The 26893-nt window shown below is 35.0% G+C and overlaps 4 protein-coding genes across 8 annotated transcripts; all 4 read left to right on the forward strand.

Annotated features, from left to right (window-relative positions):
- Positions 1–1236: 1236 nt before the first annotated feature.
- LOC149691895 (gamma-aminobutyric acid receptor subunit beta-2-like) lies at positions 1237–5854 on the forward strand. Of its 2 annotated transcripts, none has more exons than XM_089869363.1 (9): positions 1237–4114; positions 4193–4278; positions 4362–4429; positions 4494–4723; positions 4785–4867; positions 4927–5052; positions 5120–5217; positions 5283–5504; positions 5565–5854. In XM_089869363.1, exons 1-9 carry the CDS (start codon positions 4032–4034, stop codon positions 5691–5693), a joined length of 1125 nt encoding a protein of 374 aa, XP_089725489.1. In that variant the 5' UTR covers positions 1237–4031; the 3' UTR covers positions 5694–5854. The 2 variants fall into 2 exon arrangements, with proteins under 2 accessions (XP_089725489.1, XP_089725488.1); XM_089869362.1 differs by having other exon boundaries at positions 1238–4114; positions 4190–4278.
- Positions 5855–6040: 186 nt separating this feature from the next.
- LOC149691896 (retinol dehydrogenase 12-like) lies at positions 6041–9494 on the forward strand. 4 transcript variants are annotated; one of them, XM_089869366.1, is made up of 4 exons: positions 6070–6122; positions 8305–8412; positions 8492–8773; positions 8838–9494. In XM_089869366.1, exons 2-4 carry the CDS (start codon positions 8310–8312, stop codon positions 9443–9445), a joined length of 993 nt encoding a protein of 330 aa, XP_089725492.1. In that variant the 5' UTR covers positions 6070–6122; positions 8305–8309; the 3' UTR covers positions 9446–9494. The 4 variants fall into 4 exon arrangements, 3 of the variants coding, with proteins under 3 accessions (XP_089725492.1, XP_089725493.1, XP_089725491.1); XM_089869367.1 differs by lacking the exon at positions 6070–6122 and adding an exon at positions 7669–8180; XM_089869365.1 differs by lacking the exon at positions 6070–6122 and adding an exon at positions 7670–8216.
- A 133-nt stretch (positions 9495–9627) lies between these two features.
- LOC149691897 (uncharacterized) lies at positions 9628–17119 on the forward strand. Its single transcript, XM_089869364.1, has 3 exons — positions 9628–12851; positions 13502–14537; positions 16527–17119. The coding sequence occupies exons 1-3, from the start codon at positions 12708–12710 to the stop codon at positions 16685–16687; spliced, it is 1341 nt and encodes a 446-aa protein (XP_089725490.1). The 5' UTR covers positions 9628–12707; the 3' UTR covers positions 16688–17119.
- Positions 17120–17816: 697 nt separating this feature from the next.
- On the forward strand, positions 17817–26352 carry LOC149691898 (alkylglycerol monooxygenase-like). Its single transcript, XM_089869368.1, has 12 exons — positions 17817–18177; positions 18274–18381; positions 23267–23394; positions 23463–23614; positions 23675–23778; positions 23866–23961; positions 24020–24086; positions 24156–24307; positions 24373–24507; positions 24574–24687; positions 24748–24830; positions 24894–26352. Exons 1-12 carry the CDS (start codon positions 18148–18150, stop codon positions 25183–25185), a joined length of 1461 nt encoding a protein of 486 aa, XP_089725494.1. The 5' UTR covers positions 17817–18147; the 3' UTR covers positions 25186–26352.
- The last annotated feature ends 541 nt before the right edge of the window (positions 26353–26893 follow it).

Raw genomic sequence — 26893 nt, forward strand, 5'->3', positions numbered from 1 at the left:
CTTTTTAAAGCAACCAAAGCTTAAATTTGGGTATAATATACGTATTTTATTGTTATGACACTATTATTCTTTGGCGGTAAATACTAGACTTTATGGAGAACTTCCATTATGTGAAATCATAAGTTTATAAGATATATTCCATAAGTATGACGCTTCGTAATGCTAGAGGCTTACAGTTCGAGCTAGTTCTAGCAGAACGACAAGCGAGAATTGATGTACTACACTCGGGTAATTAGTTTTGCAGGACTTCCATCTTCCTATTTAGTCTGTACTAATCCTTTGATAGCGCCAAAACCAGGCGTCTTCGGTTTACGTCGAATCTATGACCTACTTCTATCACTTCATGACAAGCTCCAGTTTGTAAGCAGTGACAAATTTATCAGTGGAACATATCTTATGAACTTATGGTGAACTAATAAAAAAACGCGCGCTGGACTGTCGCTGCACGCGACTTAGATATGAATCCTTTATTTGTGTTGGCTATGGTTTATCTTTGGTTTGGCTAACAACAATATGAACTATATACGCAATATTTATGACTGTATACTAGCGGTGGAAAAATATTGTATTCTATTATTTGAAATGCATTTTTCAGTATTGAGGAAATTATTACATCTGACATGAAACTGGAGCTTAAAAACGCGATTTTTAACATCCGCGCGTAATATGGCTTTTATAATAGAGTTGAGCAGTATATAATGACCTTGATATACTAAACGGCCTTGCTCATACCGTGTTTTTTTACTGTTAAAGCTATCACCCAGTTTCCCCATACGTTATATCATAAGTCCATAAGATATGTTCACCATAAGTTTGTCACTGGTTACAAACTGGAGCTTGTCTTGAAGTGATTGAAGTAGGTCATAGATTCGAGGTAAAGCAACGCCTAGTTTTGGCGCTGTCAAATTTAGGCTTAATACAGACTAAATAGGACCTAGATGGAAGTCCTGCAAAATTAACCACCTAGTGTAGGACTTCAATTCTCGCTTGTCGTTCTGCTAGAACTAGCTCGAACTGTTAGTCTCTCAGTATGCATTACGAACTTGTATAGGTAGTGTCATACTTATGGTAGGAACATATCTTATAAACTTATGGTTTTATGGTTTATAATATTTACCAGATAGCGTTAAACCTTCCCTTTGTAATACGAAACAAATTGAAGTTGATCATGTACTGCGTCCAAACACAAACACGATGTGCAAGTTTCCACATCATACGTTGTCATAGCAACGCGACTAACTCTTAAAGCACAATCACAAATATGTTTACCATATCAAACTTTATAAGGGTCAACTAATCACGAAGAACAGGCGGAAAACGTACCTTAGCCTTTTCCAGTGTTTTGGTCCCAAATTTAATCTCTATTCTTTCTCCAGAGAGTTGTTTAATTAGACGAAATTCTTGAAATATAGAACGGAAAAGACCCCAAAAAGGGTTAATAACTATACCATGATTGCTTTATAATATTCCACGTAATGCACTAGTTTCATAGCGTGCCAATATAAAACTCTACAATTTCTTGTGATTAAAACCAAAAGGCAGTTTCGGAATTCTAGCTAAAACTAACGTCTAACGCCTCAAGTAACTCATGAACCTTTTATTGCTAAACGAGAAAACGGCTGAAAATGTAAACGAAATTAACGTTTGGACTTCGTGTGAGCATTGCGGTAAAAGTCTATGAAATTGAAGTATAGCTATAGATTTCAGGATATGGAGGATTGATACCATTTACACCAGGATGTCTGGCTATTTGGTGGACTAAGTGCAGTGCCAAGAAGCGTGGCCTCCTGCTCGTGTAAATGGTATCAAACATCCTATTCTGAAAACTATCATAAGTTTATAAGCTATGTTCCATCCATAAGTATGACACTACATAAAATTAGTAATGCTAGAGACTTACAGCTCGAGCTAGTTCTAACAGAACGACAAGTGAGAATTGAAGTAATACACTCGGTGGTTAGTTTTGCAGGACTTCCATCTTCATACCTATTTTGTCTGAAACTAAGCCTTTGACAGCGCCTCACCAGGCGTCGCTTTACCTCGAATCTATGACCTAAGTCACTTCATGACGAGCTCCAGTTTGTAACCAGTGACAAACTTATGGAGGAACATATCTTATGAACTTATGAAACTGTGTATAGCTTTTTTGGTTATTATGGATTGAAATACGGAATAAATTGCCTTAAATTAATGTTTTACTTCATTTTAATTTACTTCACTTCTAGTATAGCGTTAAATTAAAATTCATACCTCGTTAAAGGGTTTAGGTATATTACGGGATTATTTCTGTGGAAATGGCAGACCGTTTTAATCTAGCCTATGTTATAAAACGGTTCAATACTACGGGGTTTCATTAGTTAATTGTTACCCTCGGTATTTTAATCGTTATCCGCAATGATACGATGCAATTTTTTTTTCTTTCTTTTATGTGTAAGCGCATACCGCTACTATATGTTCCGTCTGCGGAGTCAATAGGCTGGGCTCTAGCTCCTTTCCTGCCTTAGTATGGCATGGTTGGGAAATTTTAAGTAAAGAAAATAACGATGGTCCCTCGATTGGAATGGAAAGTTTCAGATATTTTTCCTTGATTATTTTCTGTAATTAAGGTCCGGGTTTAAAGTTAAGTACCGCGGTGTAGTTATTTAGTTTAAAATTTAAGTATTTTATGTATGTTTACGCGAAATATGATAGATAAGTTAGTGTCAAGTACGTGAGAGTAAGTACATTGATTTTTTAATGTTATTTATTTTATTTGATTTGATTTTATTGAATTTCTCTAGACTTTTATTGAGTTGCTCATGATATAAATTGAATTTATCGTGATTTTTATTGAATTTTTCGGGATTTGAATCTAATTTCTCGCTCTTTTAATTTAATTTCTCGTGCTTTTATTGAATTTCTCGTGCTTTTATTGAATTTCTCGTGCTTTTATTGAATTTCTCGCGCTTTTTATTGAATTTCTCGCGCTTTTTATTGAATTTCTCGCGCTTTTTATTGAATTTCTCGCGCTTTTTATTGAATTTCTCGCGCTTTTTATTGAATTTCTCGCGCTTTTTATCGAATTTCTCCCGATTTATATTGAATTTCTCGCGATTAATATAGAATTTCTCGCGGTTTTTATCGAATTTCTCGAGACTAAATCGAATTTCTTGCCATTTTTATTGAATTTCTCGCGATTTGAATTGATTTTCTCGAGACTAAATCGAATGTCTCGTGATTTTAATGGAATTTCCCTTCTCTCGAAATATAAATCTATATAAAGTATTTTCTTTAAAACACGTAGAGTCACAGTAAGTCTGGGAAAGTTTATAATAAGCGACCCCAATATTTACGGTAATATTTTTACGACGTAAATCCACTGACACTCCTTGAGATATAATCCTGCTGTTTCTAAATTAAATTTCACATTAAAATTGCAACGAGTGACTCCACGCTTCTCCTATCTGATCCCAGAGATATTTTTAAACTATGAGCATAAACCAAAAAAGAAAAAAATCCCTCTTCATTACAAATTCACCCTGAAAATTTGCGGTTACCTCTTTATCTTTCAATAAAATAAGTTTCACTGTTTTAAAAAATAATGTTTACAAATTGTATATGTCTATCGAAAAGAAAGTGTTTTGAACGTAAAATCCTATACTTTTACCCCGTGTAAGTTTGCAGTCGTTTAATTCGAAAACACTGTTAAAATAGGATAGTTTTAGCTTTAAGTGCATTGTAAATTGACTTGGGACGAAGTTCAACTTGCGAAAAGAGTTGACATAAATCACTCCGTAGATCCAATCTCTTGCTAAAATAAAAAAAAAACCGAATAAAATAAACAAATTTGCAACTTCTTTAGAAAGAAATGACTTTAGCTTATTTCAGGGTCGCTAATAAGATTGCTTGGAAACTTAGCCAGTCTATCAGATATCTTTCTCAGTTACTAACGGAACGTCTTGGTTTCCAGAAGTTAGAACAAGTTTTAAAAGAATTTTTAATTACTTTCCTAGGTTTGTGAAAAAAAAATCATCCCCCTTTAGCAAACGGCCATGTACTTAAATTTATTGAAATTGTCTGTCTTCGTATGGTATTGCGGTCAAGTATATGCCAAAGTTGAAAACACGTCTGTTAAGTGAGTTTCTTTTTTATAATTTAGTTATTTATTTAAATAGTTAGTTAATTACAATTAATTTTAATTAATATTTAGCAGCAAAGATGATAATTTTGATGAACCAGTTAGAGTTGGGAATTTAATACCCAAAAATTATGATAAAATGAAACCACCACGTGATGGAGGTAAGTCAAGGTCATGATGACCTAAATACTTTGAGTCGTAGCTCATTTTGAATAATTTTAATTATTAATGATTAAAATTCTAGATAATCCTGTTACCGTTGATATTAAAGTATCGGTACTTACAATGAGAAACGTCGACGAGAAAGAACTGGTAATTAAGATATTTAAACGTAATTAAACTTAATTAATTAACTAACCAATAAATTTCTTTCTAGTCTTATGATATGGATATCTTCTTCCATCAATTTTGGAAGGATACAAGACTGACCTTACCTGATAAATACCAGAAAGAAGGGAAGGTTGTATTGGACAATAAATGGACAAAAGATATATGGACTCCTGATACTTATTTCAAGAATTCCCGGGATGGTAAACTACACGATATAATCATCCCTTATACCTACTTTATTTTGTACAATGACAGCACAGTGTTCCTGGCCTCGAGGTAATTTTTAACACCACATACAATTACTTACTAAGTACTTAGCCGTTATCGACTTTTCTAGACTGGGTTTGAAGCTAAATTGTATGATGGACATGAGAAATTATCCTCATGACCAACAAGAGTGCGAAATAAGCATCATGAGTCGTAAGTCATGAATAATAAGTTTCGTCAGAGTTCGCCAATTCACGAACCATGTATTTTAGTTCAACATACAAATGACGTTGTTGATTTACAATGGAAGTCTTTTGAATTGACCAAACATATCTTGTTACCCCAGTTTGATGTTGTGGGTAATTCTAGTGGCACTTGTACAAGGAAGTACGATATTGGTACGTGAGCCAAGTCTTAGGTTAGGACTAAAGGTTAAGTTTTATTAATTTTAATGTGTTTTATTAGGTACATTTTCTTGTATTGTTGGGAAAGTTCAACTTAGTCGACGTCTAGGGTACTTTTTGCTCAATCGTTATGTTCCAAGTATTCTTGTTGTTTTCATGGTATGTGTTAAGCCTTGTCAATTAAGACGTTTGAAGATTTATAACAATTTTATCTTTTTCAAAAGTCTTGTCTCAGTTTTTGGGTTCCGGCATCTGCTCATCCAGCTCGTATTAGTCTTTCTGTGACGTCTACTTTGACGATAGTGACGTTGCAATATACAATTAATATGCCAAGTGTATCTTACATTATGGCGATTAATGTTTGGATCATAGGATGCATAGCTTTTGTCTTCTTAACACTAATAGAGTATACGATCATCATAGGCATTCAAACTTGCTGCAAAGTTGTAAGAATTTTCGTTCTTTAATTGACTTTGAATTAGACTTAACTTTAAGCCTTTGTTTAGGGCGATCGTGATTCGAAAAAGGGGATCAGAGTCGAGAAACTGGTCCTCAATATTGATCGAGTATCAAGATTTCTATTTCCGGCAGCTTTCGGGTTGTTTTGCGCAATATATTTCATGAGCTACGTGTGAAGAGGAAATACTTACATACATTTTAGGAACAATATTTAAATTTTCTAGTCCATTTTTACGCCAACGAACTTTATTTAAAATAATTAGGCTTAAATCTTTCTCACTTATGTTTTCCTATTTTATATGGTGTCTTATCACGCTTATTTTTTAAATAAAAGATAAAAAAAAAACAACTGAAGTTTTAAAAGCCTTGATTTTCTGAGTTGAAAAGAAATTTTATGCTATGTTAGCAGTTCAAGTAGTTTACCCATAGAGCTTAATACAATCAAACCTAGAGAGGTGCTGTTTCCTTATAGAGGTTTAAGCGGGAAATATTGAATCTCGCGCAGGATGACGTCATAGTTTGCTGCTTCCCGCCTAGTATCGCCCTCTATTGGAAAAACGGGAGGTAAAAGGTCATTTGAGTCGATTTACACTGTACAGATAAACGTAAGCTTAATTGGATATTATCTTTTAATTATGGGTTATTGTTATTTATGTTTTAATTAAATCGATTCATTATTGTCTTAAAATTTTTCGCTAAACGGGATATAAGTTAGTATTGAGCGAAATCAGTAGAAAAATGAATTTAATTCAATGTTATGTTAAGCCTTGGCTACTTTAGCATAATATCGTTAGGCAATGTTTTAATTAATTTCTAATAGGGAGCTAACAACTGGCTAGGGGGAAGAGATAGTCTGACGTCACGCAGCCCCTCTCTGGTTGGCATTTTTGCGCGTAGAATACTGTTTCCAACCGTTAGGGGGATGAAACTCCAGTAAGAGATAGAAGGGTGTGACGTTTCAGGGTCAGAACTGTTAGCTCCCTATTAAATATAATCGCATTTTAACTTAAAAATTGGGTTATTTTCAGGTCTGTATCATGCTATGAATATTAAGTTAGCTCTCAGAGGCGTAAATCGTTATAAACTGGTCATTTTATTCCCAACCATAACAATTTGGTCCATCTACGCTGATTATACTAGAACATTACGTTTCAAAGCAGCTAAGCTTAAAGTTCTTGAAGCCAATCCATCACTACAAGTACAAGTACGCTTTAAACCAATACATATTTATATTTGAGAGAGCTTTAAAATTTGTGGCGTCTTTTTAGTAATGCCTTCGATTCCTGAAGGGAGAGTTTTGGTTATGATTACTATACCATTCATTGCTGCTGCCATTGGCAATTACTTAGACCGTCTTGAAACCCTTCGAATGACGGACTTCAGGGGCAAAAGTAAACTATATGGAAGGCCTTACGCCCCTGATGAAAAGCCACCATGGCCCTAGCTTTTATTTTATTAAAAATGAAAATGAATTTGAACTGTGTTACTAATGCTTGTTACCCATTTATTTTGTAGAAGTTGATTGGTTAATTACCATCTACATATAATATGACAAATAGTTCCAAATAAAGAATTTGGTTAATTTAAATGTGTTGTGTTTTGTTTTGCGTTCATATTGTTGTTGGAATCTGTTTTAGTAGCTGGGCCTTATGCTATCATTTCTAGACTGGGTGTGTGGGTGGGTGGGTGTGTGTGTGGGGGGGGGGTGTTCCCCCAGACCATTCTTGGGACAAGAGAATACTTTAGTAAGAGTACTTGATTAAATATAAGTGAGAGAGGGTAGGACTTTTTCTCTGGTGCCTATAGGGAGCTAACAGTACTGACCCTGAAACGTCACACCCTTCTATCTCTTACTGGAGTTTCATCCCCCCCCTAATGATTGGAAACAGTATTCTACGCGCCAACCAGAGAGGGGCTGAGTGACGTCAGACTATCTCTTCCCCCTAGGCAGTTGTTAGCTCCCTATAGTGATAACCATCTATAGACCTTTTGGATAAAAAAAAGGGGGTAGGCAACCCTTACATACAATGGGGTTGATACTTCCCGTCTCTGCCACTCTCGCCACACAAAGAGACTACAGCGCAGGCGCCAAAAAGCGAGATGGAAGGCAAAGTCTCATACCCCCCCCCCCCCGGTTTATTTTTCTCTTACATCGAATTGGTCTATTGATCAAAAATATAATAAGCATATTATTTTAATTTTAATTAAATAATTAAATTTTTTACAAAAAAATTATTTTATATAAAAAATTAAAAATATTTATTCAAAGTCAAGATAACGGGTTTGTATTCAAACAGTTTTTAATTGACCTACGGACTGTATAAAGTCTAAAAAAATCTGATATATATAAGACAATTAAATTGTTTACACCAGATAAAACACATTCATCATCTTTCAAGAGTACAAACCAAATTTATAAATTTACTATTTATCAAAGTGTTAAGTTGAATATTTGAGGTCAATGACACACAGAAGACTAAAAAAAGAAAACTTGTACTTATTGTTTGCAGTCCTGTTTATGTTATGTTCAATTTCTAGTAAAGCTTTCTCGCGGTTTCGTCTTCTTGAAGTTGACGGGCGAAACTCGTTTGTTTTACGGTTGAACACCGCGTATAACCTATTTTAGAGATTTAACTTGGGAGGGTAGAGACTAGAGAAGAGCGGTAAATTTTATTTTGTAAAGTTGCGAAAATCTTTGGGTAAATCCAAGCATTGTGAAAACTGAAAACGCATGATTTCACTCGCAATTTTGTCCAAGTCTCTCTACAACGCACTTTCATTTCGCAGATTAAATGATGCTATATCTTCTATACGCGATAATCTTGGCGTTGATTACTTTAAAAATTTACTTAAAGATTTGCGAAGGTAGATGTCACAGTAAACGAAGACTTGATGGTAATTATTATTATAATTTACATCCTTTCAACTAATTATTCGTTCATCAATCAAAGCTTAACCTAATTATGTTAATCAGGCAAAACGGTAATTGTAACTGGAGCCAACTCTGGGATTGGTTTCGAAACTTCAAAGGATTTGGCATCACGTGGTGCCAAAGTTATTATGGCATGTCGTAACCTTGACCGCGGAAACGCGGCGAAGATAAAGGTCATCAAATATAGCGGGAATAACGATGTCCATGTACGAATGCTGAACTTGAGTCTAAATAAATCCGTGCGGAGTTTCGTCAAAGACTTTTTGGATCAAGAAAACAGATTGGATGTTTTGATTTGCAATGCCGGCATGAGCCCACCTCCTGGTATGTTCTAAATGTGTTATGGCTAATTATATGACAGTCTTTTAAACCATACATTTGTTGTAAGGTAATGAACGAACCCTAACTGAGGAAAACACCGAAATCCAGTTCGCTAGTAACCATTTAGGTCACTTTCAATTGGTCAACTTATTATTGGACTTAATGAAACAAACCGGAAATGCCCGCGTGGTCATTGTGTCGTCCGTCACCCATATCTGGGCTCCCCTTGACTTTAACAATCTCAACTTGGAGAAACAATACCGCGATCCTTATTGGCAATATTGCACCTCTAAGTTACTTAACCTCTTACACGCCCTGGAACTGTCCCGTCGATTAGAGGGTACCAATGTTACCTCAAACGCAGTTCATCCAGGTGCGGTTTATACATCCATCGCTCGCAATGGACATTGGTACACCAAATACGTCATCATACCCTGCCTGTACTGGTTCGCCAAGTCCGCTGCTCAGGGAGCGCAACCGGTGATATACTTGGCCGTTTCCGAGGAAGTAGAAAGCGTCAATGGGAAGTACTTTGTAGATTGCAAACCTGATTGGATTGCGGCTAAGGCAGCGTCACCAGAAAATGGAAAGATATTATGGCAAAAGTGTGAGCAAATGCTAGATATTATAAAAGAAAAGGGTAAACTTCCGCTCTCCAAAAAACCAGTCGAGTAGTTTTGATTTTAATTGACAATTTTAATTAATAAATAATTTGATAACAATACGTTATTATAGTTAATTATTTTTGAAAACATCCTTAAAATGAAGGCCAAGTACGGTAAAAATAAGCGTGAATCAGCGAAAATTTGAAAAAAGAAAAGAGTTAAGACAAAATATACCCTAACCCTATTGACACTATGACATATCATAAAACTGTGTGTATTTTTCACCCCATTTGATTTTGGGTTACAATCAGATTTACTCGTCAGAGACTACATTTTACCTACGTATTTTACTACACCGTATCCCTACGCCGAAGTATTTTGCCTGCTGACCCGACTATAGCGAGATTTAAACCCCATTTTTTGGTGGAGATGTTAAACATAAGAAAATTTAACTTAGCTTCCCCTTTTCCTGTTCTTAATTACCCGTTAGGAATATAAAAGGGCGAGGATCAAAAATTCCTAAATGTATTTGTACCCTAAAACATTTAAAGACATCTTCTCTTGGTATAGACTTTTCCATTAATTACTAACAGAGAAACCAACAAACAGGCGGGAGGCCGCCCTCTCTTAGGTTATTTCCCCTTGGCGCCAACCAAGAGGTAACACCAGACGGAGTTCACCCCCGTACACCACAAGCGGAGGGAGGCTAGCCGACACGCCCTGCCTCTAGCGGTGCTTCATGGCGCGGGTGAAGGTGATCTCCCCCGTCCCTATGGTGTCTGCTTCTCTATTGGAATTAATGGAATAGTCTCTTGCTGGCGTTTCAGAGAAACCTATTAAATCCTACACTACGTTTTCTATTGACTTTTGAGCTTAAAACGTTCCAAGCATCCTTTCCAAGGTGAAGTTGGGGAAAAGGTGGTCGACCCACAAACATCTGGAAAGAAAAAAGAACTTTAGTTTTGAAGGAGAGAGAAGTATTTTAAAATCTTAATATACCATCAGAACATTTCAACAACGCTCTTAAGAATTCTTAGCTCTCATCGGGCGTTGACTAGGATTGATTTTCTGATCCTTGTGGAATTGACTTGTACTTGGATTGTCGGCTTCTGTTTGTTGAGGGAGACAGAGAAATCTAAAATAGGCCAAGTAAAGAATGAATACCTTTTGGGGTCCTACCACCAAATATTTAGTTGGTGGTTAATTCGTAACAGGATTCGACTTTTTGTGGACAAAGATTTGGAAGTTTCCGGTAGAGGTAGGATCTTAGCTCGAAGTATGAAAGAAAACTCGGTGTTTAAAGGCCGAAATCCAACAAACAGACCCATCCCTTTCGCACTGTTTGGATCTGGGAAAATATCTTAAGCCTAGTTTGAATAAAATAGGTCTAGTTGATTCCAAGTTATTTCAATTTACAGACGGGAATGGATGAATGCCTTAAGCCCACTTTGAATTAGTTTCTTAAGCCTAAAAATTAGGCCTAATTATGTCTTGATCATGGAATTTTCATTTCATCAATTTACAGAATAAGTTTTAGAAACTACTTATAAATAAATCAATTTAAAAACAGAACCAACCTTCCTCGTATGCCAGACTAATTCATTAGATAATTGAGGTTAGATCATAGTCATACTTATAATTATCATATCATTTATTAGAAATACATTCATTCATAAACCCCAAGCACTTGTAAACTTCCAAAATGGTCGGTACACGCTTCAATTGAACTTTACAATCACAGCCAATAGGTGTTACATCGAAATTCCATTCCAGGTATTACACAGTTTAGGAAAAAATACACTGGTAAAAACCTCACAATCACCCCCATGGTGATACCTGGCAGGCTGGCTGGTATTCCAATTCATTCTCCGTTAAGTTATAACCTCGAAAAAAATCTAACCCATTGACCCTGAAACAAAGCAGTGATATGGGTTCATAGTGTGTTATTATTCCCGTATTTCTTTTTTTCTTTCTAAAGAATTAAGGTATATCAATTGACTTTTATTGTCTTATGTTAATTTTAAAAATATTTATTGTAAATTAGTGAACACTTAATACATATATTTCCGGATTGTTTCTAGACTTGTCCTACTTTGCTTTTTCAGATTCTCGGTAGTTCGACAGAAGTGGGAGTTAAGAGAACCCTAATTAACTTAAATTCTGTCTTTGCTCTAATTGTTGTTTGATTTACATTTGGGTTTTTTTACTGAGAAACAAAAGTATTTTTGTTTCCTTCGCATAAATTATAAATTGAGGAGCTTCTTTTTTAAAGTATAATAGCAATTCATAGATATATGAATTATATCGTATATACACCGAGAAATTTAGCAATTATACGCTACTTTCTTTATCTTTAACCCATTTCTTAAACAAATCCAAGACTATTATTTGTTAAAAGGGTGGTTTTTTTTTGAAAATGCAGGAAGTAAGAGATACAGCCTGTTGATATAATGACGTCATTTTGTCACTATATCTTCCTTTGCTGTAGTAGGCCAGATTCAAAAATAGGCTTAAGACATTCTCCTCTGAATCTAGACATCTATATACTGGAAATTCTGTAAATCGTAACTTTGGATCAACACATAGTTAGACCTAGTTAGGCTTGCGAAACTGATTCAAACTAGGCTTAAGACATTTATCCCCCCCCCCCTCTTTTGTAAAAATCAAATAACTTCGGATCAGTTAGGCCTATTAAGAAACTGAGTCAAAATAGGCTTAAGACATTCCTGTATGAAAATTCTATTCAAATAACTTAGGATCATTTAGGCTTTCACAACTAATTCAAAGTAGGCCTAAGATATTCATTCCCGTTCGTTCCAAAATAGAAATAACTTAGGATCAGTTAGGTCTATTTTTTAGGCTTAAGACACAGACAAAATTGAGAGGTCACGCTACGGGGTCGAATTACACAGATCATTTCAACATCTTTTCAATATATATTTTATGGCAGAATTATGCTGCCCCCATGAGATTTCTTTAAAAATAAATTTAAAAATTTCTTCGATATTTGCCGCGATACGAATATAGCAAGTTTAAACGTCGTTGACCTACTGACACCTTCCGAATTTTTTTTTGTGTGTTTTTAGTGCTATAGTTCGACATACTGTAGATTATACGAAACGATTCTGGTAGGGGCGGAGATTTTTGACTTCTTTTAGCGACGATTAGCGCCAATGTATTAGCGGGTTTCCCCCCACACCCCGATGTCTTTTAACTGAGCCAAAAGCCTAGTGATATACATATCCTTATTGGATGGTACGTCTTAATTCTCGGGGACACCCCCTGCTGGTATATTAACTAGCATAGTCTCGTGTCAGAAGACTTCAGTTGAGATGGCGACATTCGTAAGAGAAGGTACTACTTGTACAAGTTCATTGATGGGTCCTCGAACCAATTCGCGTCAAAGGATTTTAATACAAACATCAGCCAATGTTTGTCGTGTTGTGATTCTGCTGTTGGGATATGTGTCTATTCAGGTAAGACGGTTTTGGTTAATTTTTAATCGTGGTAGGGTTTTAAGTCTCTAAGTAGCAAATCCATAGTTTGGAAACACGAGCTTAAACCTCTTGAAATTAGGCTTAACAAGTTCATCTTTGTAATAAAATTTTGAAATCGGTGAAAAGAAATAGGAAATTTTTGCTTCAACTTCTTAAACGCTAGAACAGTCTAGAATTAGTCTTAACAATAATTAGTAGTCTAGCTTTAAAATTATTTGAATTAATTCTCGCGTTCATTGAAAAGTTTTAGAAATCAGTAAAATCGAATAGGAAATTTATTACAATGTTCTTAATTTATTAAACATAATTAGTTCCCTTTATTAATCTGTGTTAAATTAACGACCGTTACTTTCAGGAACCTTAATCGAAAACGTTAAATGCTTCCTCAAGTACAAAAATTTTTATTGAGAGTAAAATGAAATGAAACTAAATTCTAGATATATATTTCAAATTAAATATGAATCTAGGTTTGCGTAACAAATTTTTTAATTCAATACCAATAGACCTTTTCCATAAATTACGAACCCAGCCCTTCATTCTTAAAAATCGTAAAAAAAATCTAGAGTAGAATTAACATACGCTTTCTCGTATTTAAATTGTAATTACAATTATGCTAATTAATTTTATAGGTTTACGGTTTAAACGATGGCAAACCCGTGGGTGGTGGATTTTACCCATTCCCTCCACCTCCACCACCTCCCTCACCAGTAATCCCAGGTGGTAAATCCTGGAAAGGTGGTTTCGGATACCCCAGTGTCTACCCGAGTACTGGAAGCAACTTTTTCCCACAACCTAAACCTTCTATCTTCCCGCCTTTTCCAACAGGCGGGAAATCATGGGGTGGTGGTGGAGGTGGTGGGCCTAATATAATCCACGTACCATACCCAGTCATGGTACCAACTGGTTCCGGGTTCGGAGGTCACGGTGGTGGTGGTGGACACCAAAAGGGTGGATTACTTAGCGGATTGAAATCTAAATTGAAGAGCAAGTTTTCCGGGGTGAAAGGCATGATGGGAGGTGGTATTGGAATTCCTATGATATATATGCCATATATTGGACACGGAGGATTTGGAGGAGGAGGTGGTGGAAGTTCCATTGGCATCGGTGGAAAATTTGGTGGGAAGTTTAATAAATTTGGCGGTAAAGGAGGTGCGTCCAAATATCCGTTTGGAACTTTCGGAGGATCGTTTGGTGATTTGGGTGTACCACAAAGCGGGAAAAGTATCGGAGGGGGAGGAGGTGGAGGTTGGTATCCACCAGGAGGTTCAGTTGGTACCTTATACCCGACGAACAATCCAGGACCATCTTGCTACGATTCTACTCAATGTGGTATGCGATCCTGTTGCGCCATGACTCCATACGGACCCAAATGTCTACCCATAACCGGTCAAACAATATCGAGGTGTATCGACGCGATGCCGCTTCAAAGACCTCAAATACTTCCTCCTCAACCGCAACCACAACCTCCATCCATTCAAATTCTACCTCCTCAACCACCTCAGACGATTCAAGTACTACCTCAGAGACCTCAAAATATTCCAACCATTGAAATTCTACCTCCTGGACCCACCATTCATATATTACCTCAAAGACCTCCACCAACTACCGGAGGAATTACAGGAGGAAAGTCTTGGAGACCTCCAGTTGTACAACCCGAAAGTAATTGTAAGTACTTGTGGGCATATTAGTTGAATTTCTTGACGTTAAAGGTAAATAGTAGGTCTAACCTTTTCAAAAGTGAAATAGAGCCTCGTGTTTGACAACCTTGTCTTCGTAAGACGGTATGTGGACAACAAAAACGTTAGATAAGTGCTTCAAACCAAATTGAGTTTGGTGGACTGTTAACTTTGAAGCCCTATCTATAGTCTTTTGAGATCTGCATACCGGATGTTCCGTCTTAACCCTAGATCAAGCAGACGATACTGCCCCCCCCTGTTTTTATAAAAAACGTCAGAATTAGGAGGCGAGAGGGACACTAAGTTCTCAAGCCCAGCCCAAAAACCCTCATAGAAATAACATGGTAGAAACAGGGTCTCAATGATTTCTTTTAGATGTATGTATTCCTGATTTCAACAAGTAGTGAAAGGTTGCTAATTACGCAATGGTACGATGTGTAACCACGATTTCAAGATTGGTATCACGAGGGTTGTCAATCGTAGAATATTAATTATGGGTTTAGGTTTAGTTATAATGGTTTTAACATTGTTAATTTACATGTACTGATTATGTAAAGAGATAAGATAATGGTTTACTGAGAACTCTATTAAATTTAACGGTTCATTGGTGACCCAGGAAAGTGATAGTTAAGTTTTCCTTTAAGATCGACTCTTCAATAGGTTACAAAATCCTCGTTAAATTAAGTTAAATTAAATTCAAATTTAATGCAAATTTAGACCCTAAATCCTGACCATCAAATCAAATCCTTTATTCGTAAGATTTGGAATAAAAAATAATCCTGAATAAGTAATTCTTAAATTTTTTAAATTAAAACCAAAATTGACTACAGTTTGAGTTTTAGTTCCACCTGAATGGTTAAGTTACTCTTCCGTTAAAAAAAATCGGCGTCTGCTGCTTAGAATTAGAATTAAAATTAAGTATTTCCCAGTCGTCGCATTTTTCAATCTTGAGTAATAGGAGTGTGAAGATACAGTCGAAAGATTACGAACGCAAAGTGGTAGAGCCGGAAAATTAGGTAAAAACTTACATATAAGGTCTAGGTAATAGGCGTATTAAATTGTTAGGTAAATGAAAAAAAAAAAAAAACGTTTAAATAGGCCTTGGTCATATCTAACACTGAATGGATTAGCTATTAGAGAGATCTAAGACCAGGTAACCATCTAGAACTAAGACCGCTCAAAGATCTATCTATACCATATCCACTTATGTCTATACCCATGATTTATACCTTGTTGTTGGTTCCAAAAAGAGAGGGCAATTATAAGACCGAAGTTCAGAAGGATGGTTCTATGGGAATTCAATTTTGAGTCGAAAATGTATGATATTTTGACCTAAGGGGTTTACAATTTGATTATAGTGTTTTAGGGAGGACCCCTGAGATTTAATTAAGAAACTGAAAGATAATGCTAATTTAACTAAGGAGTTATCCGTAATACGAACAATCTAGTCATAAATTGTAAACGGTGTCCCTTTGAACAAAATGTCACAGAAGTTACATACATTTTCGACTCAAAATTGGTTTCCCATTGAATCAATTGTACTTCGGTACCATCCTTTACGGAACGTTGCATGGCCGCTGTAATCAAATATCTAAGCCATGCTCTCCATAATAGTCTACCGGAAAAAAACGACTCGCGGATGGGGGACGGGTCTTAGAGAATTATGAAACAAAGCAGTTGGTAATTTAGTAGGCGATTTACTTTCTCCTCCATGATGTAATTAATTTTAATATCGGTAAAAACCGTACCAGACCTTTCTCTATCTAATCTTGGTTAGAGTTGAGGACGTGGTACCGCGTAGAATATTGAGAGCTGTCGGTTTAGTACCAAAGATTCTACTCGAAAAGGTCTATAGACTGGAAAAATTGGGTTTGAGTTCTTGCCAACAATCTCTATCATCAATTACGTGTAGCTATGCACTTGGAATTGTTCCGCGTGATGCCCTCAAGTTCCTGACATCTCCTCTTTTTCGTTATAGGTCGCCCTGGCTTCTGTCCACGTTATTCTACCAATGAAGGACCATCGGGACCTTTCTGTCAAGAAGACGGTGATTGTCCTTACCCTCGCAAATGTTGCGCTGTCCCTGGTTCCAAGTCATACGGTAGCAGAAGGACGTGTCTTATGCCATCATATTCCTAGTTTACTCATGGTGAGGTCGTGACAAGTATATCTATGTAGTTAGTTGTTATGTTGGAGAGGTTTTAGTTGAAAGGTCAAATTAGGGAGTCAATGTGATTAATGTCACTTGTTTTAGAGGGGTAAGAGGGTAAGGGCGGGTTTTGTGATGTTTTTTTTTCCTGGTGAAGTGTCTTGTTTATATTTTTGTATTTAAAAATAGAAATCGAATTTTTATTGTTTGTTGCGTTGTGTCCGGTCGTCCTATGTATTTATTAACATGTTTACTATAACAACCTAACTGATGTTGCCATAACAACGTTTCTATATATATATATGTTTACGAACTATTTGTGTATGTGGATGTATAAAATTATTTTAAAATGTGTGTGAAGTATTTCTCTTATTGTCTTTCGCTTAGATTTATTGGTTAAACACTTCCTAAAGTTGCTAAGCCTAATTTACGATAGGTCCGAATTAGTTAACCATTTAAGCCTTAACCTTTCACCATTAAAATGTTTTCTAGAGTTGCTAAGCCTAATTAAAAATATCTTAGTATTCAAATTAGTTTGATATTAAACATTTAAGCCTTAACAGTAGCTAATTTTCAACATATTCATAAACATGAGACTAGAATCCATTTAAGCCTAAAATTACTAAATTAGGCTTAACACTAGTTAATTTTCAGCCTATAGATCTATCTCAGAAGCTTTAAGTGTGACGTCACCCATCCTATTTGACCATAGAACCAAAGCGGTACCAAACATGGCCGCCCACTGCCAAAGCTAAGCCCGTGACGTTTTACCTAGGCACTGACGTCACAATTGAGATAGCTCTATTCTTAAACCTAACTCTAAAATCCATTTAAGCCTAAAATTATACTTAACACTATGTAAATTTCAACCTATTCTTAAACGTAACACTAGAGTAACAGAAAACACCACCATTTTTTCCTATTGTTTTTTTTTTGTTTATGATATTCTATTCAAATTAGTTCCAAACCCAAATCAAATTTAAATATTTAGGCCTAATTTAGGCTTAAGGAAATTACAACTTTATTACCAAAAAAACCCGAGTAAATTTTCCAACCTTTTCTTGAAGGCGGACCCAGCAATAAACAATTTATGGTTTTGTTTCCCAATCTAATTTTAAAATGTCTATTTTGTTTACGCAAAATTGATCAACCACGTTTTCCTGTTCGTCTAACCGCCTTTATTCGTTATTGCCAACATCCGTTGTATTATTTTCAATTCGTCTAAGATAATCTTAATATATTTACACGCTTGTCTGGGTAAACATTTGCCGTGAAAACTTAAAACTTGAAAAAATAAAGAAATCCTTCGAAAAATCATAGTGACTTAATCTAATATTTCGAAAGTTTTAGGGTAATATAACAGACACGTGACTTTATGAGGGGTTTCTGATTGGTTAGACCGTGTCCGGAGGAGTATCCTGTTGGTGAAAAAGGAAAGTTTTGTTCGGAAATGCATCAAAATCATTCCGTCCATGGGCCAGTGAGTCGTGTTTTTGAGTAAAAAACCACAAGTCAGTTTTCATAATTGAAGTCATAACAACGCTTATTGCTTTGTCCGGTTATGGATACGGCTAAGTACCTGGCGTGGGAATTGACCAATCGGACATTGTATCTCTTTTACGTCGTTGACCCCAGGGACAACGTTTTTGACAAGGTCGAGGATGTACCTTCTTACGGTGCCATTGTGAGTTTAAATTTTAATTATTTATTTTATTTCTCTGTTTATATTAATTTTGTTGTTAAGTTGGGAAATATTGAAAAGGTTTTTTTTTTGAATTCGAAGATACTTTTCTTGAACCCTAATGTTTTATTAGAATCGTAGATCAATTTTAGTTATAGATAAGTGTGCGGCAAGTAAAGGGGCTAGAGAAATTTCTTCTCACGTTTCTTAACTTTAACTGCCTGCGCATGCGCTTCAGGGTTGCCAGTAATTTGTTATTAGAGCATCTCCTGCATCAAGGTTTGAAACTGAATGGTAATTTCTGAATCGAAAAAACAGAATTCTACATGCTTTTCAGTCAGATCTGTTGTAGATAGCGGTTGAATTTCACACGTCACAAATGGCTGGCAACACTTGAACTCCACACACTATCTATATCTTAAGGAGTTTTCCAGGGAGTCTTGATAAGTTAACATCTAAACATTTTGTAATTTTAGTTAATTTAATTCAACTTTTATTATCGGGGCTAAACTTGGATTTCAGGTCACATGTGGGGTCTGAAAATTTGTACTTAATTTAATTATATATATATTTAATTTATCTTCTTAAATAATTGACCTAAACAAAAGTATTTGCCTTTGGACTATGGTGTCATTGTATAATATAGAATAAGCTGGGCTGAAATGCCCTCAAAGGATTTTCCTAGAAACAAAGTTAACCCAAGAAAAAATTAAGATCACAAATTCCATGGAATTATATCCAGGAAAGTGACTTACTTTTCACGGTTAACTGTCATTTCATTTTCTTCAACTTGAAACAAATCATTTTTATAATCATTAACTTGAGTAGCACTTAATTACAAACTAACCGTTGAACATTAGTTTCGGAATGAATTACTAATTTCAAATCATCCATTAAGTTATAAAGCTAAGAATGTTATACCCACTTTGCTTCTTACTTCCCGCCTTTTCTTAAATTTCGTGGACAGACTTTGGCAGATCCTATCTTGAAGGTTTTCTCTGCATATCATTAAGAGTCATTTTTGTTACAAAATTAATTACACGCCTCATTTGTTGAATGGTTTCTAACTGACGCTTTAATTCGCATACAGAATTTAAATAATTGGGCGTTTAGAAAAACGCGGGAAAATACTCGCGCTTCAGTTAAGAAAAATGGCGCCCTATGTTTGAAGCGTTGACTACGTTAACGTTTGAAGGAACTGAAAATCGGGTAGTTTCTTTTAGACATAAAACAATGAATTTAGTGATAATCTCCAATGATGATATTGTTAAATAAAACGATGCTTAATAAGGGTTATTCATAAAGCTAAAAAGTAACGTATCTAGAACGGCACCTATTCAACTGGCTTTATGGTTAGGGGTTCGCGGACCCAGCCTTGAATAGCTCAACTAAACCACTTCTAATGAACCTTAATTTCCCTATTGTCATTCATATTAATCATGTAGTATGGTTAGTCAAATTCGGAAATTGAGTTTTGACTGTGAATATACAGTGTGTTTCTGATATATGTCTGGCATAAATTAAGGGGGATGTTCTTTGGAAAATCAATTTTGAGTCGAAAATGTTGTAACGTCTATCTCCATTTTGACCTAAGGGTCACTGTTCTCGAGTTATAATTGTGAGTGTTTTAAAATGGAGATAGAAGTTACATTTTCGACTCAAAATCGTGCACCCAAAGAACTTCCCCCTTAAATTTATGCCAGACTTATCAGAAACACCCTGTATATATAACCTTTTAAATCTTCGAATTCAAGAATGTTTGTATTCACTTTCAATCAAACCCATTTGTATATAAAAGACTTTTTAAAAGTCAAAAGGTCAAATTTATTTAAATATTCAAATTCAACCACTTCAAAAATTATAGAATCTCTTAAACCTTATGCAAATTCGACAAAGGATTGCTTAATTTTTAAATTAAACATGCTAAAATCACAATTCCTTAAAATTATTCAAGGTTTAGCAAATAATTGTTTATATTTTAAAATATATCCTGTTTAATTTAAAAACCTAGAGTAAATATTAAATTTCGTACTTAGTCGATGTTTCTAGGTATAACCATAACCTTCAAATAAAAAACACCGTAAGATTTTACCAGGCAGAAAATTAATTTGTTTGTCTTGTAGGCAGTTAAAATTAAAGAGCCTTAAACCTTTCCATGACCATGATATCAGCATCCAACCTTTGCAAATTTTTGGAAAAATAGTAGATGATTTCGAAACTTTGCCAATCCATCAAAAAAGAAATGTATATAATAAAATAAAAATTTGTCACAGCACCGTGATAAATGAAATCATAAAAATGCGTCGCATCATGATATTTTTCCCCGAAAAGAAATTGTTTTAGTTTCCTTTTATTTTCTTAAATTGTCGGAATCTTCAAAAAAAAAAAAAGAAATTTAGGGGTTTTTTTTTTTTAAAGTTGCATCACAATCCTAAAGACAAAAGAAAGGGGTGCATGATATATTAACCATTAGGGATGGTTCAATTATAGTTGTTTCTACAAATTAAGGGTCAGGGCTCACGTGTAACCTTGAATGAAATCAAGTTTAGTATTGATTTATACAGGGTGTTTCAAACAGGGTTTGTAGGGGATGGTTCTTTTAGAAATCGATTTTGAGTCGAAATTTAGCCCTAAACAAATTATGATTAATGATTAGAGTGTTTTACGGATGATCCCTTAGTTAAATTAGTATTGTCTTTCAGTTTCTAAGTTAATTATAAGGGGTCATCCTTAAATTACTCTGATCATAACTTGTTTAAAGTGTCTTTTATGGCAAAAATGCGATAGAAGTTACATTTTCGATTCAAAATTGATTTTCCATTTAACCAAATGCACTCGGGTCTTATTACACTTTTGGAACACCCTGTAAGTTATTTGTTTTTTAAATTCACGTGAACTAAATTGAACCTCAAATTATTTTTGGTAGTTTTAACAAAAATATTTATGTTGTTTTACGAAATATTGATGGGAATTTTTTTCTAATGGGCTTAACTCCAAAGGGGATCCATCGGTCCATGAAAGGACAAGGACTTGAGGTGGTCCAACGATTTTTGAATAAATAATACATGAGGAGGTGTTTCTCTTTTACTTATCTTTAAATTATCATATTTAGAGCGTAATCTTTCACAATAAAAATCTTCAGGATTTCACCGACACAATGATTTAAATGCGATTGTAATTCTTAAAATTATGACAGAGCTTTACGTTTAACAAATTCAAAATTTATTAAAATTTTTTATGCAGTTTTTTTAATCTAAAAGTTTGGCAACACCAAACGTTTAGTTAGGTTAATAGTTATTCGAAATTACCCCGTGGGGGTTTTTGTTTTGAGTCACGGTGATTTTCGAAAGGTTTTGAAATGTATTAGGCTTAGGGTGATTGGGATAAAGTTTTGAATTGGGCTTAGTAGGTTTTTTAGAAAGCTTTTCAAATAAGGTTAAAAGGGGTGAATGAATTGTTTTGAAAACTTAGCACTTAGCAGAGCTGAGTGATAAGTTTTGAATTAGACTTAACATGGTTGAGAGGTAGTGGTTGAATTAGGCTTAACCTTATTGAGTGATAAATTTTGAATTAGGCTTAACAGGATTGATGGAGAGGTTTCAAAATAGGCTTGTGGTATTCTCATTTTTTCATAAGTTTATAAGATACGTTCCATGAGTATGACACATCCCATACTTCGTAATGCTTGACACTTACTATTGAGAGCTAGTTCGAGAACGACAAGCGAGAATTGACTACACTCGGTTAATTAGTTTTTCATTCCTACTTCCTATTTAGTCTATTTAGTCTATTTAGTCTGTACTAATCCTTTGACAGCGCCAAAACCGGGCGTCGCTTTACGAGAATCTATGACCTACGTCAATCACTTCATGACAAGCTCTCAGTAACCAGTGACAAACTTATGGAGGAACATATCTTATGAACTTATGCTATTACCACCTTTAAAAATAAACTTAACTTCAAAAGTACTCTTTCGATCTCTGTAAATATCAAAACTTCGGGTTACTTTTTTTAAACTAGACTTAATTCTTAAATTTCAAATATAAAAGAATGTCTGAAATGAAATGAGTCTGGCATGATTAACCCTTCTAAACTAAACGAATTAAAACTGTCGCTGAACTGAATGCCAGTAGCGTCCAAAACTCCAGAAAAATGTGTGTCAATCAAAAGACAAAACTTGTCTAATTCGTAAGAAAGAAGCGTCACTTCTTATCGTGTTTAGGTGCCAGTTATTTGGTATCTAGGTTTCTAGCAAGTAATTGTCCATGCTTCGTTGAACTATCACATATTTTAACCTTCGGTACAAACCATAATATTTCTCGTAATCTCGTAACAATTGCCAATAATCGTTATAGACAATGACGTAAGCCTTTTTCTCAATCTTACTGTGGAAGTCAGTGCTAAGCTTAAAACTTATTCTGTTTTATCACTACTAAATTATTATTAAAATTCGTAAAAGAATCAAAATGCACGGACCATTGAATAAAACCGACATAAAAAATCCCCAGTTAGTAATTATAAAATCTTATCGTATCTATTTCAACATTTTAAATTAAATTTACCAATTATAAGGATATATTTGCACCAGCGCGTTACTAATTCTCTTTTAATACTATATAAGCCTATTTCTTATCAGTTTGCAAGAACTGCTTTCTTTATAAGGGGTTTAAACATTGAGTATTAATTCGCCTTCCCTTTGATACCATTGCATTACTACTTGGTTTAAAAATAATAAGTAAATTATGTATCTTTTCCGACTGAGACGATTAACCCTTTTTATAAAGGAATTATAATTATGAAAATTTGTATCTTAGTGTTTAATTGATTGCTTAATTTTTACACAATATTTTTTTATTAATTTAATTTGTATTTTGTTTTCAAATTTCAGGTATTTCCTGGTGTTGTGTTTCTCATATTTTTAGAGGCATTAATTCGAATTTTTCAAAAAGATTTTCCAATTAGAGTAAACGATGCCATTGGATCATTTTATAATGGAATGTTATGGGAATTAACCAGGTTTTTATTTATATAAATTTCTTAATTTAATACTGTTAATTCAATAAATTTAAATATTTATTTATTAGAATTTGGACGTATGGTGTAGAAGCGATTGTTTACTCTTGGGTCTATAATAACTTCCGAGTGGCGGATTTGGATATCCATTCTTACAAATTATGGATTTTTTGCATGTTTTATACCGATTTTGCTTACTATGTTTTGCACAGGTCACTTCACGGTATGACTTAACACTAATCAGGTTAAATTTAATGTACTTAAAATAAGGTTAATTATGCAGAAATTAATCTACTATGGGCCTTACATCAAGTTCACCATAGTTCGGAAGAATTTAATATGGCTGTTACATTTAGACTTGAAATTTTGCGACCTTTTGTGGAATGGGTAAAAAAAAAACACAATAGAAAACCTAAGTCTATTTTGCGCCAAAAACATTGGGGACTTATTTAAGTCTATTTTTCATCTATACAGATAACCCACATTCCCATAGCCTTATTCGTACCTCCAGCGATGTTCTTTGTGCATTTTGAATTGCATTTTCTGACGCAAGTTTGGATTCATTCAAAAGTAGGCTTAAGTAATTATTTGAGTTTTGTTTTTAATTAAGCCTTTGTTTAATTTCAAGGTTATAAAGAAAATGGGGGTTCTCGATTGGTTATTAAATACACCGAGTAATCACAGAGTTCATCATGGTACTATTAAATATCATAAAAATTTCTTTGCCAAGGCGTAAGAGTTTTAATTTTTACACACTACTATAGGTCGTAATCGGCGATGCATTGATAAGAATTTTGGCGGGATTTTAATGATTTGGGATCATTTATTTGGAACATACGAAGCGGAAGGAGACGGCGATGATATTCAGTACGGGCTGACTAACCCGTTGAAATCATTCAACCCTCTATACGTTCAAGTATGTGTAATTAGGCTTAGCAACTTAACTTGAATAGGATCAGTATAACATTTCCTTCTTTACAGTTTCACCATTTCGCGGACATGTATAGAAAAATTCGAGACTATCCTGGAATAGGAAATAAACTTTCGGTACTTTTCAAAGGACCAGGTTGGGCACCAGGGAAACCGAGGTTGGGTAACCTGGAAGAAATCCCAGAAGTAAGCCTTTGTTTTAGGCCTATTTTATAGAATTGTTTAAACTATTAATTGATAATTTTTATGTAGCATTATGACGAGGAAAAATACGATCCACCCATGAGTTTAGGAACAACTATTTTGGTGACTTTCCAATTTGCTATCTTTAGTTTGGGTTACATCGATGCCATATATTTCCATAATGTAATTAAGAGTGGCAAAATTATTACTTTCAGTATGTTCAATAATCTCTTTGCGTTACAGGAAATGGACGTACAAACTCAACGAGTTACAGTAGCCTTTCTTTTCTTCTCTAGCGTGACCAATACATTTTTCATGGATGGCAGGTAAGAAGGGAACTGCCTTATTTCCAGCTTTTAGGCCTAATATTACGTTGTTTAACAATACAGGAAAAACGCGCCAATATGGGAGATTCTTCGTTGCGCCATTTATCTTGCCTTTCCTACGTATTGTTTGCCTTGCCTATGGCTTCCTTGGTCGAGGGAGCTGATCATAAGGCCCTTCATGATTGCTTCCTTAATCTTATGGAGCTCTTACTTCGTTGGAACGATTGTACCATTGGATAAATTCATCGAAATTGCCAAGGAAGCCAATGATAATAATAATACATGTCTTGTTTTGTCTAAGTCTAATATAAACCAAGGCTTAAACAAGGGCGAAGATAAACTGAAAGCTTATTAATAGCCATTTATGTACGCGAAAAAGCTTATATAACTCACGCACAGTTTCAAAATACCCGTATTATTGAACCCGAATCAGTCTATAATTTTGTTTTTTAAAACCACGTCTAGGATCGATGTTCAAATTTAGCGCCGCGAAAATGTGGTAATTTTTACTTATTTCCAGCCCAGTGAGCTATTGTAGTCCAGGGTTGGAAATAAGACAGGTTTACAAGTCCAAAACTAGTTTATTAATTGCTCGGACCAGTTTATTTATTCCAAAACTTAGGGTCACTGGTCCCAAGGACCACTTAATTAATTATCGTTTTTGGAAAAAATAGACGGTGGGACCAGTTTATTAATTCGGGGTTGCTTATAAGAAATACTCCTTGGCTACAACTTTCCTACTAAAGCATAGTTCATTCGATCACGCGCAACACGACGCAAGCTGCTCGCGCTATAGAAGCCCGTTCAAAGAATTCGATTTACATGATTAAGATTATTCAAAGGAACCCAAAATTAACATTAAGTTCTATGGGAGGAGGTAGCTTTTTTGGCCAGATCCCTTGTCCTATACATCCGAATAACCTGAAATTTTAATGAGACGTGTTTTTTGGCGTGTTTTATTATACTAATAAGGGTCCAAGCTTCTAGAGTGGATAGTTTTTCTTATAAAAATTATTTTCCAAAGTCAAAATGATGGCTTCAGTGCTAAGACTGAATATATCTTCGGATGATCGGATCTACTGGTCCCAATGTCCGAAATTTTAATGAGAGGTGTGTTACCATGGATTTATATGGTGTTACAATCTATTCTATTATACTAAAAAGGATTCAAGGTTTAAGAATGAATAAATTTTTAATAAAAATTAATTTCTAATGTCAAAATTGTAAATTCAGTATTTAACCCACAATATCTATGGGTCTAGTGGTCCAAATGTCCTGAAATTTGAATGAGAGGTGTGCCACAATATATTCTATTCTATTAAAAAGATTCAAGCATTTAGAGTCGATAGATTTTTTTTTAATAAAAGTTAATTTCCAATGTCAAAATTGTAAATTCAGTATTCAATCCACAATATCTATGGGTCTAATGGTCCAAATGTAATGAAACTAATGAGAGGTGTGTTACAATATATTGTATCAGAAGTATATAATACTTCTCTTCGAGAATTTCAAATTATACTTAGTTGTCAAGGAGGGCCAAGAAGCAAAAAAGCTTCCTCGCAGCGGTACTCCTCTTGTTCGATGACATTCTGGCTACGTTCAGTAACTGCTAGCGTACGCAGCGCTGCGCGCATCGGAGACCGATTTTTTTACTGTACGGTTTTTCGCACTTCCGGTTTCTACGTCACGCTACGCATCGATGGGACACCGATCGCAGCGGCTGGAAGAGCAGGTTTTTTCGATGCGAATCGGATTTATGACGTCATTAATTGAAGTTTAACATGGCGAGCAATCCAGTCCAACACCACTAGCGAAACAATAACACATTTTTCTTTTTTAGATCTTTTCGATTCAACTGCAATTAAGGTTAATTCCGTTTCATCATCATAGATACTTCATTTAATAACAAAAATTACAGTTTTCGATTCAATCCAAGATCTCTAGCAGACGCCATCATGGAAACCATCATCAAACGCAACAGAGAGAGAAAAAAATCGTTCAGTGACGTCTGACGTCACTCTGACGTAGCGTTCGGAAAAATACACATCGGTAGTGGTAACGGC

Source organism: Phalangium opilio, unplaced genomic scaffold (genome assembly GCF_054372755.1).
Source record: "Phalangium opilio isolate 3A_F unplaced genomic scaffold, DU_Popi_V2 ptg000025l_1, whole genome shotgun sequence".
NCBI classification, from domain to species: Eukaryota; Metazoa; Arthropoda; class Arachnida; order Opiliones; family Phalangiidae; genus Phalangium; species Phalangium opilio.